Source organism: Neolamprologus multifasciatus, chromosome 5 (assembly GCF_963576455.1).
Source record: "Neolamprologus multifasciatus chromosome 5, fNeoMul1.2, whole genome shotgun sequence".
NCBI lineage: Eukaryota > Metazoa > Chordata > Actinopteri > Cichliformes > Cichlidae > Neolamprologus > Neolamprologus multifasciatus.
The window spans coordinates 5,764,864-5,784,227 of record NC_140443.1 but is presented as its reverse complement, the minus strand read 5'-3'; the positions used below and the strand labels follow the sequence as shown (position 1 = coordinate 5,784,227).

The window sequence follows — 19,364 nt, the reverse complement described above, 5'->3', positions numbered from 1 at the left end:
AGAAATTTCACAAACCACTGACCGGAAGTCAATTCTGCCTTTTCTTACTTTCAGTTCTTCAGCACGCTCTTTGCACCCCTGGGTTTCTTCGCAGACAAGATGGAAAGCTTCATGCCGTCCAGTTTTTGGCACCAGCTGACTCGGATCTGACCCCGTCTAACACAGACACAATGCATACACACACACACACACCAATACCACTCCAAACCCTTGAACAAAAAGTGTTTTCTCTCCTGTCTTCAGCATTACTGCCCACTTGCTGCATTGTTACTGATTACCGTATGTTGGCTGAAGTTGTATCAGCACAGTAATACTACTTCTAAGATGCTCTCCCACACTCTTCCAATAGTCAGAGTTTCTCCAAAACTACCATTTGCAACAGTTTCATAGGGTCATTCACTTTTGTTAGCATGGGGAAATCCAGCATTTTTCGATAATCCAGAGTAAACTCAGATTCAAAAAAAGAAAAATTAAAATTTGGTTTTGCCTGTGTATGGAAGAAAAAATGTGTACATAAAGGCTCTCCTGCCCATTTGCAAAAAAAACCCCATATTCTTTTTCTTTGTGTAATCAAAAAGATGCCATTTCAGTGGGCTATGTCGACCCTCACACACATCTAGCAGGGCAGATTTAAACATCTGAGGCCTCTTAAAACAGAGGCAGGATTTATAACCTCAGAGGGACTGCAGTGTATACAATGCCTGTGCAGTTCAACTATTGTCCCTAAGGCTGAATATCTCAGCACTACGTCTCTGGGGTAACCACTGCATCATCAAAATGGAAATAGGATCATCAGCGGTCAGCAATCATACTTAAAATCACACAGCATAGGCAATTTAACATCTTCAATAACAAAAATTAAAATAATTCTAAATATGCTGTGTAAGGTCAACTTGGGGCAATAACCCTCACGATCTATCATTAGGCAAACATGTCAAGTTGGTCACTTCAACTGCCTGCTGATGTGCATTTAGAGTGGGCAGAATTTGCTTTTCCTTACTTTACTAACATTTTGATGACTGTCTGAATTGGTATAATTAAGCTAATGTTTTCTTCTGTGAAAGGTTGTTTTTTTGTATTAAATTAAATATGCTCTATTAGAGCTATACATCGAAAGATTTTATTGAAACATAACAACAGGAAACAAATGTACCTGTTTTTAATTCATAGAAAACTTATACAGGTAATATAGAAAGTTTTAAAAACCACAAATTTACTTAAATAATTTTCTTAAATCTCAGGTATCAGTTTTTTCTCAGATATCCTGACATCACGGTGACAGCTTTCCACCTTACGTGAAAGAAAATGTTATAATAATTTTTAAAAAGTGCCTTTTAGATCATTACATAGCTAAACTACTGTGTAGTGATTAAAAGCCTGTTTGGTATTTATTACACCTGCAGTATGATAGACTCAGTTTGGGAAAAAATGCTTAAAGGGTCATTTTTATAGAAACGTTATATGGAATCAGTATAACAATGAAAAACAAAAGCAAAAAAAGGGCATGCTGGTTATTATGCAAGGGAACACACAAACACATCATTCAGACCTACTCCAAACTCTGACTACTTAGACTGCATACCTTGATCTTAAGTATTTGTCTATTTAAATGTGTGACACACAAAGGATCTTTAGTGTGCAGCTGAAATGTAACAGTATGCTGAAGACAGGAGGATCTGTGAACAACTGTAACTACGTGTGGATGAGTTTGAAAGCAAAACAAAATAAATTAGTCTTTCATTGACCTTTCTGTGCTTTTGTCATATTTCTGATTTGAGTTTGTTGCAAAAAGCCCCAGATTTACCCTGTTAAAGGCAAAGTCGGTGTTTCCTATAAGCAGTGTTGGGGAGTAACGGAATACATGTACCGCCGTTACGTATTTAAAATACAAAATATGAGTAACTGTATTCCGTTACAGTTACCGTTTAAAAAGGTGGTATTTAGAATACAGTTACTTTGTTGAAATAAATGGATTACACGGCGGTACTTCCGTGTTTCATATTGTCGCGAGTCAGGACTGTTTGGGTTTTGTTTGACAGCTACTTTCTGTTGTTCCAGGTGGCAGCGTTACGGTTGCCATGGTTACAGGGTGACGCTCTCTCTCTGCGTGTTTCCTGGGTGAGAGAGCGCCTGTTGTTGTGCTAAGCTAATAGGCAGAATGCTACCGGCATAGCTCTAAAGAATGTAGCATCATAGGCAGTGTAGTCCGTGCTGCAGGGAGAATGGACTGCCATACCCGTTATGTGTCTGTGAGCGAGGGCGGGAGTTAAAGGAAAAGTACGAGCTGTCATCGAGCAGAAACGGAAGCTGGAAGCATGTAAATATAATAATAACCACTGCAGCCAAGAAGAGAGCCTGACGAGCCCAGTTGTAAGTAAGCTATTAAGACTCGACTGTAGCCGTGTTCGTGTTTTCCTCCAAAAACAATAAGTTCCATTGGAGCTGCTTTTCAACGCCTCTCTCTGTCTCTGCTAGCAAAGTTGACCCAGACAACAAAGTAAAGCTAGTTTTCGGCTACGAGCCCGACACGAACCGACTATTAGCCAGAGGTCCCTTTACTACGGTTTGGAGCCGCGGACCTTTAGTAACAGTAATAAATCACAGCAATAGTACATTCACGTAGTTGTAAACAGCATGATAATATATTAAGTAATCCAAAGTATTCAGAATACGTTACTCTCATTGAGTAACGTAACGGAATATGTTACAGAATACATTTTGGGACATGTATTCTGTATTCTGTAATGGAATACATTTTAAAAGTAACCTTCCCAACACTGCCTATAAGCAAGCTTTATTTTTTGATGATTTGTTGAAAACGGCTTACAGAGGCACGGCCAATGGCTTAGCTGCTAAAATGAGACATAAATGCGGTCCTTTGCACAGCTGATGTCATTTTCCTCCATCTTTTTAAATCTCTAGTGTCTTATTGAAAGACACTTACTCTGGCATCCAGCTACTGCTATATATAGCCAAGAGCCATTTTGCGCAGCATTGTGATTATACTACTCTGCCACCATCGGCAGATGCTTTAATGTGGCATGTTCCTGCTGAACCTTTGATGCCATAATCATACTCCATACACTCGCGCTTAAGTGGTGTGCAGCAGTAATGAATAAGTCTGTTGAGGACTGTTGACTGGACCTCAAGTGTTTGCTCAGAGTGCCAGAGCGTGGTTTCATGCTGCATGTCGAAACTTGAATTGCTCACGGACCTTCGTGGCAGAGCCATTCAAGGTCAAGACGACAGGAAAAATATGTAAGAAAGGAAAAAATTAAAATGCATTTGTGTTTCACTGAATAATCTGAATTTTATTTCTGTTATGATGAGTTGAAACATTTACATTTATGACCGCAGTCGGTACGGTTAGTGCAAAATTAAAAACTTGAATGATGAGGGGTAAATCCATGTGGAAAACTGTTTAATGCATACATTAATGGCTGTGATGCATGACCTTAGTGCATTCCTTAAACAGTTGACCCACTAAATAAGAGTTTTTAATACCCCACTATCAATCTAGTAAGGTCACCGGCGTGATAAATGAACAAACTCTTGTGGAGTGGGATCTGTGCCAAGTCCGAGCATGTCCCTGAAGGCTGCATACAGTATGTGTTGGACTGAAGACTCTTGAAAATCTGCTTCTGGGAGTGAAAGAACATACTGCTCACAACGGTTTATGTGTTTTGTCTGTTTCACCGTGTTCACATCGACCCTTTCCAAAAAAGCACCAAGTGAAATGTGGTTTTGCAACTTATAAATTCTGACATTATGAGGTGTTTTGCATATTTCATCATGACCACCCAGTGTGTTTATATAAGCAACATGGCACGGCGCTAACAGTTCTATTGGTCCAATATTGTAACGTGTCCATTGCATTTGACATAACCTGTCACTCACGTGTGATAGACTTTAACTGATTCCAGTATATACTTCATCTATCACACTTCACACTGGTTTGCTCTGCTGAAAACAACTGCGATCTAGATTTTTATTACATGATTTGACTGTTAGCTAAATCTATCTGCTCCTATGTTGCCACAGTAACTGATATTTATCAGTTTCATCGACTGGCCTTAATCCTGGCGTTCCATATCAGAATTCAGTTAAAACTGGAAGGGATGTTTCCTGAGGACTTCTTCAGCCAAGGTAAGTGCACTGCTGTGTTTCCTAACATACGTATCTTTCAAAATTTCACTTGGACGAATAGCATGTAATCCCGTTCCTTCTTTACCCTTCAGGTTATGTCTCTTTGATTGGCAAAATAAGTAACCACTGACTGTTTTCATGTGTATTGCTATGGTTATTTCCTTAAGATTAGCACAGCTTTTTTGCTGTTTGCTACTTATTGGTTGCTGGCGATGCTGAAATTGACATGGCAATGCATGCTGAGGTCTAAAGATAACACTTAAATCAGACTAGTTTAATGTTATTTGCTTTACAAGAGTAAACGTATCTTATTGCAAACCTGGTTTTGTCACATATTGAATGTGAATGTCCTCACCCTAAATCTTTACTGCTGCTTATACTCCTCCTGCACCACCTCAACAATTTATCCATGGCCTGCAGTTTATGATTGGGATGTAAGATGACATTGTTTGCACTGTTTGCATCGTGAATGCTGATTCAGGTTGATGGTGGATTTACTCGTTCCAAAGGATAAATTGTATTTTGTGAGGAAAAAAGTGTCACAGCAGCTATAAAATATTCACAGGCTCTTCCTGCTGCAGTAACAGCTGCTGCCCAACTCTGGCACTAAAATCTGAAATGTTTGGTTTTTTGCTTGTTACTATAGATTTGGTGGTGAAGTAGATACTTGAAATAAGGCTAAGTGTCTGTTCCTTGGCCTTTACATGCATACATTTTGATTTATATCTAAATTTTACTCCTTTTACCAGTAACAAATCTGTAAGATATCACTTGGCAAGTAATAAACTATAGCAGCTACAGTGGAGTCCAATTTCATGTCCACATAATACCCTTAATTACTCCTGATGGGGTCATAAGGGTGATCTTCTTTTCCAAGAACAACACTGAAACTATTGGGACATTTCATTTAAAAAATAATTTTCATTTCCAACGCGCTCTACAGTGCAACGGTTTCGGCATGCATGCGTATCAGCATGTTTCTCATATTACTATAGGCAAGTCACAGATGTATATGTGATCGGAGTGCAGCGACTTAGACTGGAGTACTTGTCAAGCAAGGCTAAAATAAACATGTTTGGTTTAAAAGTGGCGTAGCAATAAATTGTTCTCGAGTCATTACAGTTTGTGAGTACGGATTATGGAATTTCTTTCTTCTGCTTCCCATGAATGCGAAGCATCCATGTGGACCACACTGTCCCCTGAGACCATTTTAGCTCTGAAATGTTGTTAAACCATTTGATATCACTGCGATGGCAGTGAATGCCTGCAATGCCACTCCTTTTATTTTTACAGACTTCAACTGGGTGACCCACACTGGAGGACAAAGTAGCACGGATACTATGACTAATTTGAAGATCAACAATATATTAATAGAAATTTCTTTGTTTATACAGCTTAATAGTTGGTCGATCAAGAAATTACTTTAAAAAAAAACTAAATAAATTGTTATATTTTAATTTAAAGATATTTTGTGAGTCTTTTTATCACGCTATCTAAGACTACAATCAGTCTTGTTATGCTAATAAAACAATATTTGTCTAACACTGAACAATGAACTTTAAAAAAAACCCAAACTGGTCATTTGCAGTGTTTTTATCCCGTCCATGCCATAGCTAAGGTAATGATAACTGTAATAGGAGACCAGGGGAATACCTAAAACCCAAATATATACATGTGGGTTAAAGGCCCTTAGGCTTAATTGTGAAGATTATTATTACTTTTTTTCTGCCTGGAATAAAGAAAAAGAAAAACATCTGGAAGTTGACATCTTTTAATAGTAGACCGAACAGAACCAAATGAACTCATAATTATGACACTGGCGCTCCATAAATCCAAATCAGTGAAACTCCTGTGGTTACAGATGTAGGCTTGAATATAGCATGTTAAAACTTATAAAGAACTTGGGAATTAAAAGTATGAACAGAACAGCACAGGTCCAGGCCTGAGCCCACAATCTGAAACAGTTTTCCTCTTATCTTTCAAAAACAGCTAAATTACTCTTCGTTTACATTCAAAACTGGCTTTTTTCGTCTTCTTTTTTCTTGCTTGCAATTAACTTTTGACTTGGTGTCATTTGCTGTTGTCCAAAGCACTTTATTTTGGCTGTGCCTCTCATTACGTGGAGTTGAAACAATTTGTTGACTCTTAGCATTTCACAGCTTGTTGTCAGATTCATTTAGATCTATAAACTCCTCTGAGGGTTGTGTCTCCAATGGCTTAACACTATGTCTGGCTGCATTGCCAGATGTTAGAAAGCCAAATGCAAGGTCTGTAGCTACTTCAGTGCTCTTTTTGCAATGGCTTGGCTTTGTTTCATGAAATAATTCACTTCTTACAAACCGGCCAGAGCCAGTGAGTGTCCACAAAGAACTGAAAGCACAGTTGCATAAGATTGCATTATAAATGTGTTCTGTCACAATATGATGGCTGAACAAATATGCTGTTTTGGCCTTTGTAATAGGGATAAGCCAAATGGTAAACAAAAGCTCTATTTAAGATAAATCAGTCTGGAAACTAATATTGAGTTTTGAAAATATTTGCAGCTCCAGTGACATATCAGGAAGGCCGGTTTAATATTTGTATTCACTATAATGCAGTTGCATGACACTGCAATTTACCATTTTGGAGGGTCACGTCCAAAATAAAGAAGCTTTGTATTTCTCTTTTTACTGTGCACTTGTCTGCATTAGCATGACCTATGGAATTTGTTTAAAGTTCACAGTAATAATGGAAGCAAAAACAAAGAACCGGAGGTAGAAATTACATTTTTTTCCATGAAGCTGAATGATTTGTTAGATCTGTTACAGTCAAATATTAGCATACTGTACAAGTATCTTTCAAACAACAGACCGAAAATTTGTGAGGCTATTTTGTTGTGTTGGTGTGTCCTTTTTCTTTCAACACACCTATATCTACCACAACCCTTGTACACAAAGTGAGCTGTCACTGTAAATCATAGGCGTCAAACTCTGGCCCGCGGGCCAAATTTGGCCCGCAGCCTAATTACATTTGGCCATACCAAATTACTATTAGAGCTGGCCTACTGGTATTATACAGCTAATATATATATTGTTTAGTATTAAGCTTTGCTTGTTCCATATTCAGTTTTTCAGCAAAACGTGTTTGAGTCCATAAGAAAAGATTCATTCTTAAATCTAGAGGAAGATTTTTTTTTCAATAAATATTAACGTTATCCCGCGACTTTGTTCCAGTTTTGAATTTTGGCCCACTGTGTATTTGAGTTTGACACCCCTGCTGTAAATGATAAGTCTTTGCTTGCTCTTCTGTTTGTGGCTCCTTTGACCTTACAATGTGATTACCTGGCTTTAATTAAGAAAGACCTCTTGGAAAGCACTATATTTATTTAGTGTGATAGCTGCACAAATTTGCAGCAGTGGTTTCGGGTGCACGGTGGGATCAAAAAGGTTTTGGAAAAGCAAAAAACCACAGGCTAACACCAGTCTCCAAGTAGTCATGTGCAGAGGTCTGCTGTAACATCTGGAGCTATCGCGGGACATTTCCCTTACCACTCACCCTACCCATTAGATTTGGTTCTAAACAACTTGGATCTTTTTTCATAAAATTAAGTTAAAAATTTAAAGGTCACTGTTTTGCCACTGTGGTGTGTGAGTGCACTACCAGAGAGTGTTCTAATAGAGGTCTACAAGGCAACCTTGAAGGAGCAATCGGCAGACAAAGTACTACTGTGATTATCTCTTTCATCTCTTATGTGCACACAGTTTTTACATACTATAAAACAAGAAGCCGGCAGTAGCTCATATATCTGCCTCAACCAAGGGTACATTTACAACAGAATATAATATTAAGCCATTTTGCATCAAAGTTTCAAAGTCTGATTCAAAAACGCTCAACACATTATTTTTTAAAACACTTTTTAAAGCAGCACATGATCAGTAACTGGTTCTAATTTCCAGTTTACCATCACCTAACAAATGTTTGTGAAGTATAAAAGCATCAAAAGCCAGAGGTATTATAGTTAAAAGCTCCCAACTAGAATGGAGTCATTAGTGCACAGGCTAACGAGTCAGGTGCACGTTCGATTTGTCCGCTCTCCTTCCTAGGTTACGTCCAGCCAGTCGGGTCGCTTGTGGGGTTTGCAGGTGTGAACGTCCACTACGTTTTCACAGTCTTTGCACTCCACAGCGCAGCACCACTTGAACTTGCACTCGCACTTAGTGACACGTTTGACTCGCATGGTGTCGTAGCCACGCCCACAGCACATGACTTCACAGCCATCTATGCCTCTTGAGGACTTGTTGCACACTCTGCCTGCTGTGCCCAAGGAGCCTATAATGAGAATAAAGGACCAGAGATGTTGTTTTGGCATACAAAGAATATTGGTACTGCACCTGACAGGAAAAATGTTAGTTTATTATTAGAAGACATATGTGCATGCGGTGTCATGATCCTGGGCCACATCCAGCATTCTTAGTTTCATGTATTTTTGTATTTTGTTCCTTATTTGACTTCCCCTTGTGACCTTTACCCCCTGTGTGCCCCTCTGTGTATCTGTGAGCCCTCGTTTCCCCTCGTGTTTTCCATGTTTTCCCCCAGCCCGTTATGTCTGTGCTCTCCCCGTGCTCCCTCCCTCCTCCTGTCTGCGCCTCTGTGTACTTCCTGTTTTACTTTGACAGTCTCCCGTCAGTATGCGTCACGTTCGCTGTGTCCCATTTCAGGGTCTGCACGCTTGAAGTACGCATTTTAAGTGCGGTTACGTCACCGCCACGCGACGACGGCTGTCCCAATTCGAAGTGTACTTGAAATGCATACTCCAAATGCGCCGTCGATTTCCCCAAATATCAAGCGTGGTCCGGTGCACGCTTCGTGGTCCCATATATCCCACAATTCATAGCGCGGCGGTGGGTGTGGATAATTTTGCCGCAAAATACGGCAGAAGGGAGCGGCCAAGAGTGAACTGTCAAAGGTAAGTACTGAATATGACGTCACTTATTCATGTGTGAATGTTTAATAACGAAGAACATTAAAATATTGCTGTTGACCACATGTCGGCAAAGTTATGTGACATTAGTGATGTTTGTACTTACAGCATTAACTTGGTTTTAAAGCCTCTACTTCTAAATATACATATAGTCGACCTTAATCTTACAGAGAATCTGATGATTTTATGGATAATTAAAGTCAGTCATATATCCACAAACACAACAAGCTGAAAGTCAGTGATATATATATATATATATATATATATATATATATATATATATATATATATATATATATATATATATATAATCTGACAATACTATAATATTGGCCATATTATATTAACATTACCATAGTGAGATGACTTTAGTCTCATGAACAACATTAACTAATTATTATTTACTAGCTAATCTTAAATAACTGTTCAGTACAGAAATGAAGCCCTTGAATCATGTTTTACAGTCCTGTGGTCTCAGCTTCAGATACTCAACTAATCAAAGTGATGTCATGACAAAAATGAATGGCCAACAAAACAATTTTCTCCTTCATTTCTGTCAAACAAAGCTGTATGTAGCGTGTCTCGCGGTTAGTATCATGGTTGCTAGGCAACCTGAACAGCGCGACGAAGCATATACCGTCCCATTTCACAAGCCTCTCACTTCCGCACTTCTCGTACTTATAGTACGCACCGTACGTAGTACGCGTAGTGCGCGTACTTCAAGCGTGCAGACCCTGAAATGGGACACAGCCGTTGTGTTGCTCCTGCCCTGTCTCGTTATGATTCTGTGTCAGCTGTGTTCCCCGTGTGCTCCCACCTCCCTCGTTAAACCTCTGTGTATTTATGTCTGCGTCTCCCTCTGTTCGGTGTCGCGTTCTCCCTCATTCGTGGTCGTGTGTTTCTCTATGTGCTAGTGTCTTGCTTCCCAGTGTAGTTCCTTATCGGTTTGTTTCGCCGTTTCCCTCCAGCAATAAAGCTGTGTTTTGAGTTCATTCCTGCCTCTGTGAGCTTGCGTTTGGGTTTGCGTCCACTTCCTGCCTGCCACACAGCCGTATCATGACATGCCAGACTATTAAAATAAATAGTTATCACTAAGAGAAATAAAGGTTAGGATGAAAGAAATCAAATGTTTGTTATACGTATGATACTTTTGTTTATATATATTAAACAGCTAATATAAAATTTAACTTAACACAAGCAGTGGATTTCATGACACTTCTGTAATGTGTTAAAGTTTTAAAGGTCAGGAACTCTTTTTTTGTTTTAGAAAAAACAAATGATTTTGTCATTTGATTTGGACTGATAATATGCAGCAGATTCAATTAGATTTAAGGGAACAGAAATACCTGCTGCTGACAGAAATGAAACAAAGATGTGTCCTGTAGAGCTGCAGAGAGGCGTGATACCTCTGTGTGCTTTCATTATTAAATCACTGATAAGTACAGCTCCTTGATTAGAAGTTGCTTCTTATTTTAAAGTAGACATAATATAGAACTTTAATTGTGCACATCCAGTAACTATACTGGGTTTCCTGTCTATGCATTCCCTTGGGGAACTGAACGATTTATACCACATTCTAGTCTGACTGACCGCTCAAATGTCTTTCCACCATAAGCTACATTCACCTTTTCGCATGTATCCATAGAGCACTTTTTTTCAGTATGCCTAAGTGTTTTATCTCCTGTGCGTTTACACCTAAAGCCCATTTAGAATCCCAATTTAACCTAAGAGGCATGTCTCAGTGCTCAGAAGGAAGCTGGGGTAGACACAGATCCACTGCACCGTGCCATCCAACTCAGCTTAATAGCATTTTGAAAAATGTCCATGATTACGTGGATGCCCAGGAAGGAAAGCTGGCAGAAGTTATTATTGGCAATGTTCATGTTGATGCTGAAAACTGAAACTGTTTTGCCAAAGCAAAATATCACTTTCCCTCACTCTTCAGCAGGCTATAAGCTTCCCAACAGAATAGTCTCAGACCTAAATGCAATTGTGTTCATGTACTCAGGTGTAAAATCCAAGCCTAAGATCAGGTGCCAGGTCCATTAACAAAGCATCGCAGAAGTAGAGAGAACAAAGGATAAGAGGAGATCTTCCCCTCAGGCTCTAGGGAGTGGAGCTTAACGCTGACCAAAGGAAAGATTTGAAAAATAAGCCTGCATGTATCCTTAGGCTGTGAATTCCTATACAATGAAGATTAGTGGTGAGGAGGGTCATGGGCTACTTTTTAAGATCACCTTTTAACAAGGAAAGGCAGCTTTTCCTTTGAGCAAACACACCTTCGTTGCGTCTCAGTTGTCAAAGTGCGGCCGAGCAAACCGCAGGTAGGAGTGACAGAATCTGTTAGTCCCAACGTGTCCCCTGCACATGCCATCGTCCCTAACATATTAACAGTGAGTTAGCAAAGTTCTTCACGCTCTACTGAAGGAGCTGGACTTTAGGAAAGAGATGAGCCTAACAAGGCAAAGCAAACATTAGGTATTAAAGGAGATGTTAAAGGTCAAATCACTGAACTTTAAGCTGTGAAGGAATGCAAGGCTGCAGTCAATGAGTCTCTGATTCTCATAGATTTTGTTAAGCAGTCGATCCTATTTGCCCCGTCCCATAACAACATACTCGTGAGTTTAAATTAAAATAATAACAACAGTATTTTACACAAAAATGATTAAATTGTTTAAGCACAACTTCAAAAGAACTTCACTGAATCTCAGAATGTGAGTTGCTGATGTTTTCCACAAACACAACATATCAATATGCTACTCCTCAGAAGTTAAAACAACCCTCTTTAAGGTAATTTCTTTACTGTAATAATAAATGATTGTCATAATAATATTACTCTTGTGTGGCAGTGGCACTTACTAAAGTTTGACATGTTAAAAACAGAATTAGCAAGTTAGCACAAGCAATTTATTTAAGAATTATCAGCATTGGCCAATAATAATTAAAAAAACCTTCTTTTAAACTTCACTAGTCTCACTAGTGACACATATCACCTGCCTAAACATTTTTTTCCCAAAGACAGTGGCCTCCTTCAGCAGGACAGTGTTTCCCACTACACTACAAAAGCTGCTGGTGTTGGAGAAAAGCTCAAGGTGTTGACCAGGCCTCCAGACACCACAGTCTAATCGAACATTTGTTGAATATCCTGGGAAGAGTAGATCCACAGAAACCCCCCACGTGCTGCAATCGCAGGACCCAAATGACCTGCTGCCAACATGCTGGTGCCAAATACCAATGAACACCCTCAGAGATCTCTTGTCCATCCCTCAACTAGTCAAAGCTGCTCTGACTGAGGACTGTGGATGTACACAATATAAAGCAAGGGGTTTTATTTTTGTAGCTTATTTGTGTGTCTCACCTGCTGCGCGGTCCATGAGACAGTAATCTGGAGAGTTCTCAACAAAGACTAACTCATTCTTGGTGCTTCCCTTAAAGTCCTTGTCAGCCACAATAAATCCTGTCCCATCTTGGTTCATGGTTACCTCGACGGCTGTGTTGTACTTCTTGCGAAGATAGTCTCCAGTTCGCCTGAAGTCAGACATAGCCAGCCAACAGGTTCTGAGAGAACAGGAACCACTGACCCCGTGACACTTGCACTCCAGCTTCATAAAGCGCTTCACTGCCTAGAGCAGAGATCAAAGGTGACACAGTGTCAAGCCAACAATGTTGTACAAGAGAAGATGTAGGTGTAATAAGCTCTCCTAGCATAACGGTTAGCTAAATATTCTTAATGTAACAGCTTTTACGTCATTATCCTTCAGAGACGTCTTTACTGAAAAAGCCAGGTCAATAACTTGAACAGTGCAGAATTTAATGCTATGGGACCCTCATATGCAGTTATCATATTAATGCATTATGCTGGATCATCAATAGATGCTGGGATAATGCTGAATATTCTCAATAAACAGATTCTTAGTCTTAAGAGATTTACTTCCTAGTCAAGTAGTCAAGTAAGTCGACTAGCCTAGTAGTTGAAGACATCTTTAGGTAACAAAGAATTTCTAATGATTTTAAGAGTTGATGTTTATTATGACCAACTTTAAGCTTGGAGAGACCAATCTATGACTCACAGAAGACGGATGAGTTGAAGGGCCATGGGTATCTCTCAGGTTTTGTGACACGTCTTTTTTTGGTTTTTATTTCTACTTTTTTTTTATTTCATTGGGTCTTTGTTAAGTTATCTTGATCGCTTGAGTTGGGTGCCTTTGAATAAATTTGTAGGTCAATGTTACGTTTAACAAAAACAACAATAAAAGCATCCCCTGAAAATGTTCAGGTGCAAGGACTGATGAAGAACCTTCAGAAAGCCTGGAGAGGTATTTGCTTCTCTTACCTTTTTGTTTTCATTGTTACTTCCTAAATATGTCTAAATTTACAATTCCACTAAGAGATAAAGCTTAAACATTAATATAAAAAACGTTTCCACTGACCATCCGACCGCATCGGTTGTTGTGCAGATTCATCAGGGCTCGAGCGTCTTTCACCATCCTCTCACGGGCGTCGACGAAAGCTTTGGCAAATTTTATGCCGTAGTTGATGTTGTCGCTGCATCCGCCCCAGTCAAAGTTGCCTTTGTCGTCACTGTCTTGCCCTCGTTTTTGACCGTCGCAGGTGCAGATCTTCATTTCCCCCTGACTGCAGGCCCTGGTAATGGCGTAGACCACTCCTGCTGAAGAGATGGCGTACACAAATGCTGCCTCTCTGCTGCCTGGATAGACGGGGAAGGGAGCGTTGCAATTGCAATCATTTAAAGAAGTAACTTATGACTGTTGGTAAAGAGAGATCTAATATTGCCTATATCTGACATGGGACATCATTCAAAAGTTGTCATAGCACTTGTTTTTCTCAGCTGTTCTTCTAGTGTCCAGAGTCATGTGTTATTGGTGAGTAAAGCAGTCACCTCTCTGCAAATCCTAGACAGTAGGCATACCAAGATCAGTCCATTTATGGTGGATGGTCCAGACAGAGGTAGCAGCATGTCAGCTATAATATTAGACCAGCCGACTCTCCTTTCACCTATTAATTTGCACAGATGGCAGCTTTCTAAGTCATTGAGCAGTGTTTTCATTTTAGATGAGAGGAGATTTTGGAGGTTATTTGGTCTGGCTGTCCCACCCTCCTCCTGTTCTCATTCCTGCTCACGCAATGAAGCAGAACACAGGCGAGATGTCAGGGAGTAAAGCTTTGTCTGGCTGCCAGAAACATCTACCCAAATATTTACATCTCCTATTACTGTTTATACATCACCAGTGTGGATCTCTCAATCTGCTACTTGTTTTCAGAGAACATCCACTTTCCCAATGTTCCTTCATTCCTGAGAAGGTAAAAAAACCCACAACAATTTCTCTTTCTGTTTGCATTCCGGGGTAAAGTTGATTTAATAAGACACCTATTAATTCCCTGCTTATCTGATAACAGCAGAGACATTTATGAGGATGATTAACTTGAGTGTCACTGATATAAACAACCACTGTCACGCACAAAGAACCACACAGATAGAAGCCTTAGCCATGTATGTTCAGACTCACTTCGGAGCATCACCCTGCCAAAAACAGTGTGGTCCCGGTCCAGCGTGCTGCAGTTCCAGCGGTGGTGTCTGAACTGATGTTGGCACTCTTTGATCCACTCTTTGGCTCCCTCGCTGATGGACTGCATCAGGTCTGGGTGCCGCTGGCAGAGCTGCCGCTGCTTGTTCACAAGACCGGGAATGTTGTCGCATATCACCCGCGCACCCAGAGCTCCGATGTACCTGCGCACAGATCCATCGAACACAGTGTTGGTAAATTCAAGGACAAATCCACTGAAAGCCCACTCTGTGGTAGTGCACCTGCAGCTGTCACTAGACTGTGTGCCAGGATTTCTTTTCCCACTGAGTTTACTTTCAAATTTGCCTTCCTGTTTTCATCGAGAAAAAAACAGAAAAAATTGTGTAGCTAGCAGAGATACTGCAATCGGATTACTTTTTTCAGGTAACGAGTAAAATAAGGGATTACTATTGCAAAAACGGAAATTAGATTACGTTACTTTCCCGTAGGAACGCTGCGTTACTAAAACCGTGATTTTTTTGCGAGAATGTCAGCGAGTGAGTGCACCGTTCTTGACAACAGCTGTGTGCAGATCAACAGTGGATAACATATCGAGTGCGGGAGAGAGTATGAGCGTGCAGCGTTTAAAGCGTGGACGTACTGACCTTACTTTAAGTTTGATTCCATAAAAAGTGACAAAAACATTAGCCTCTGTTGTGAGTGGGAAGAAAACATCTTTTTACAGCGAAAAACACCCCTAAACTTCCAAGCAAGCACCGGGAGTGCGCTACAACGTAATGGGAAACTCACAGAGAAACTCGCGGATTCGTCAACTGACAGCTGCGGCTCACCTGCACCAAGGTAAACCTCCGCCTACCCTACTCCTGCTTTACAGGTGAAAATAGAGCAACAGGACCGCTAGTCTTTGATGTTATTTATTTTCTGCTGTGTTTTACTTGCATCTATTTGAAAGAGTGAGTGTAAACACACAAAAAAAATTATTTTATGTGCTGGAATGTGCAGAAAATAAGTTTAAATGTTAAACAAATTTCTCCCAGACAGAGAATGTTGCATATAATTACATTTTTGCTTGATGCATAAAGTTAAAAGATTAAAACTAATAAAACAAGTTTTAAAAAGAGAAAAAGTAGAATTGGGCTGAAAGATCTATCGCTTTATCACCTATTCAGGTTGTAAATCGTGTTTTTAAAAAGTAACTAAGTAATAAGTAATTAATTACTTTTGAAAATAAGTAATCAGTAAAGTAACGGGATTACTTTTTGGGGAAGTAATCAGTAATTAGTTACTGATTACTTTTTTCAAGTGACTTGACCAACACTGGTAGCTAGCTGAGCTAGCTGATTTGCAAGAGGTTAAGGTCCACTCTGATTTTCAAGAAATATACAAATAGTGGAAATAGTACAAACAACAGAGACGTATGTTTGCTGCAGTTAGGGTAATGGGGTGAAGCCCACCCTACATGGCCTTTGGTGTGCCACTTGTTTTAAATGCCAACACATGTAAGCTGTCAGCGTGAAATCTGGTCTGACTACATCTTCAAACAATTCACATTTCTAATCAAATGTGCAAAGAATTGGGAATGCTGAGTGAAGAAGATTCCAGTGTTTACCAAATACAGAGCCCCCCCCCCCCCCCCAAAAAAAAAACAAACAAACAAAAAAAACAAAAAAAACCCAAAAACAATCTTTGGGTTATATTATGGGTAACCAACATTTAAGAGCTCATTAAATTCTATGGACTCAAAGGGGCCTGCTACTGATCACTGCTGCTTGTTAAATGTTAAAAAAGCCCTTTAACTATCAGAGATCTGTACTCAGTGCTCCTTCTTTGTAATCACAGGATTCTCAAGTGCAGCCTGCAGTCTAGGAGCAACCCCTGAGCAACATTTAATTCAGTTGCCATTCAGTGAGGTACAGCAGTATGGTAGAAAATATTCCTTATATATTTAAAAAAAAAAAAGTTTTAATATTCCCAAATGTGGCTAGTGCAAAAATAGGAAAGGCTCTCCCACTAATGGAGAATTTTAAACTAGCAAAAGAAATAGATTTTTTTTAAAAAGAAGAAGAAAACAATTACCAGCATAAATTTAACAAACTGACAAATTTAAAAGATTAAACAGCCAGGTGCACCTAGCAGGTGTGGTCTGAAGCATTCAGGTTTGTCATGTGCAATACTCAAAGAAATTACAGATAAATAAATAATAATAAAGCAAATAAATTATGGCTTGTTTGGAAAAGTTGCCAGGAGAAAGCCTCTTCTCTAAAAAGACAAGGCAGCATGTCTTAGTTTTGCAAAGTTGTATCTAAGCAAACCACGAGACTGCCCCAGGACAAAAGCAGTTCTTTGGTTTGTTTTATGGAACTTTAAACATCAAGTAAGCTATAGTAAAGCTGTTAAGTGGATTTTATTGCCTTTAGACAAAGAGAGGACAAACTGTTTTTTCTTTTTCTGTCTTCTGTGCCAGTTAATGTTACTAGTTTACTTTTCTCCCAGTGTAACATGTTTTTCGATGAATCTAAATGATTGATAGTGTTCCTACTTTTCTTCACATTCATCCCCATTGTCTTCTTAAGACTCAGATATTCAGGATGTTGAAGAGATTATTACATTCCTCACGTTCAGTGAAATGCATTTGCTTCCTGCTTTCTTCAAATAATCCCCAACTTTGTAACAACTCTTAAGAAGGGTGATCACATGCTGATTGCATTGTGACTCTGGGGGTCCTCTTATCAACAGGACATGGCAGTCATCTACAGTACAAATGAGCACTCTCCCCCCCCCCCCCCCCCCCCCCCTCAGTCCATCTATAAGCCTACACACTCTATTCTCCATCCGGATATCATTATAGTCCCTAATCGCAGCCGCATTTGTGTTGCCTGGCCACCGAGACAGAAACAGATATAGCAGGTAGTTTCCACTCCTGTTATGGCGGTCCCAGTCCCATTCTAGATGCAACTATCTGCCTGAGCAGTATAGCAGAACAGAAGCACTGCTTGTGTTTACTGTGTGTTGTACAAACCAGCTGTGTCAAAGGACCCCTGGCTCTCCAAGAAGACACACACAGAGGAAGAAAGAAGTGCAGCAAGGCACACAGTGCTTATATAAATTATTGCAATGGTTAAAAATAGGCCTAAACAATTCAAAGGAAGATTTTAAAAAAAGCATGAATCAATTAAGTTTTTCTTTGGAATTTCTCAACGATTTATTCACAGTTTACTCTGAATTTGCCTGAAAGGGAAACTCAAGAGCAAATTGGATGACATGTGCTTTCGGCTCTCTTGGGAAATTACCAGACAGCATTATTTACAATGGGTGCATTTTAGCTTTAAATCAATTCAAAAATTAGATCTTAACTGTTATGAAGTGTAGGGTAAGATCTTAAAATGGGGGTGTTTCCCTTGGCTAGTTAAATGTAAAGTCATTTAATAGGTTTTCTGTTAAGTGTCACCTGAAATATGAGAACAACAATGTCAGGTGAGAGAGACTGGGGGTGGGGGGTGTTCAGCATGTTTTAGGTCTTGAAAACCTCAAGAGAAATCATCAAGGGGCATTTATTCATGCACCAACGCCTGCACCTGCCGTGTACTCTGGGCAAAATAGATGGATAGGGGAGACGCCCCCTTCCCCCCATACACACACACCCACAAACACACACACCAACATCATTAATCTTCATGAACTTTGGATACACAGCCTGCTCTTTTCGTTTATGGATGTGGATGTTCATGTGAGCAAAGTAGATCTTTTACTAGAAAATCTGGGAAGTAAGCAGGTGTAAATTACATATAAACAGACGGATTTCTCATCTTTAAATCTGTAACAGCTCCAAGTACAAGGATACACAGGCTTAAACAATAAAATCCACTGTAAGATGACTTTTTCAACTGCAAACTTAATTAATTAAAACTAATCGTTATCTATATTTTCTGGGTGAAATGTTGCCCTTGTTGTCGTTGTTGTAAGTCGTACTTTATATTCGATTGGTATGTGACACCAACCAATCGGGCGAAACATCAAATTCCTCTCAGTGGTGAAACTTACCACCACGATGAATCCACTATCGGTGTGAACATGAGCAGGAGCAAAATAAAGATGAAGTATATTTTAGAGATGGGTTTGGAGTGATGGTGGTTTCTTGCCCCATTTCTGATCCTCATTGCTTTCTCCGACAAGCCCGTAGATGTCATCATGTTTCTTCTTTTCATGTATTGGCTGTGCAATAAGGCGTGAAAGTCCTTGACGCCTGCGCGTCCTCCATCATCTGGTGGAAATAAAAGTTAGGAAAGAGGAAAAGTGCTTTTGAGATCCCTCAGTTATTCGCTGTCATAATACAGTCTTGATTTTCTAGCATTACATCCATAAGCTTTGGACATTTGGACAAGTGAGCGGGATGAGTCCTTCGTTTCAGACAATCTTGCGTAGATTCACGTTTTCGCCTCAGCTGTTGCGCTCCGAATCTGGCTCCACTAAATCTGTGAGAAGTTGCAAACTATAAAATCCAATGCCGATGATCAGTTTCGTAACTGATAAAAGCCGCTCGAATCAGATCCACACATAGGAGAAGTGTCTGCGTGGATGGGACAGGCGCTGCTCACCTTTCATCCCACTTGCCGATAATGAAGATGCGCACCGAAACGCTGCGCTTTCCTCTTCAGTGCGTCAGCTGTCTGCGCCTCCCCTCCCTCCCTTCTCACCACACCAATGCCCTTTGT

The 19,364-nt window shown here is 39.9% G+C and overlaps 2 protein-coding genes across 3 annotated transcripts in view; one reads left to right on the top strand and one right to left on the bottom strand.

Moving 5' to 3' along the window:
* st7l (suppression of tumorigenicity 7 like) overlaps positions 1 to 9,358 on the top strand; it is a 25,107-nt gene extending 15,749 nt beyond the window's left edge. For both annotated transcript variants that reach the window (XM_085159687.1, XM_085159686.1), the window contains exon 15: positions 55 to 9,358. In XM_085159687.1, the coding sequence (XP_085015813.1) occupies positions 55 to 150 (96 nt within the window). In that variant the 3' untranslated portion in view covers positions 151 to 9,358. The remainder of the gene's footprint in view (positions 1 to 54) is intronic.
* LOC146517910 (protein Wnt-2b-A-like) lies at positions 625 to 19,364 on the bottom strand. Its single transcript, XM_085159689.1, has 5 exons — positions 18,694 to 19,364; positions 14,635 to 14,855; positions 13,537 to 13,814; positions 12,465 to 12,729; positions 625 to 8,454 (listed from the first exon to the last, which is right to left on the bottom strand). The coding sequence occupies exons 1-5, from the start codon at positions 18,855 to 18,857 to the stop codon at positions 8,225 to 8,227; spliced, it is 1,158 nt and encodes a 385-aa protein (XP_085015815.1). The 5' UTR covers positions 18,858 to 19,364; the 3' UTR covers positions 625 to 8,224.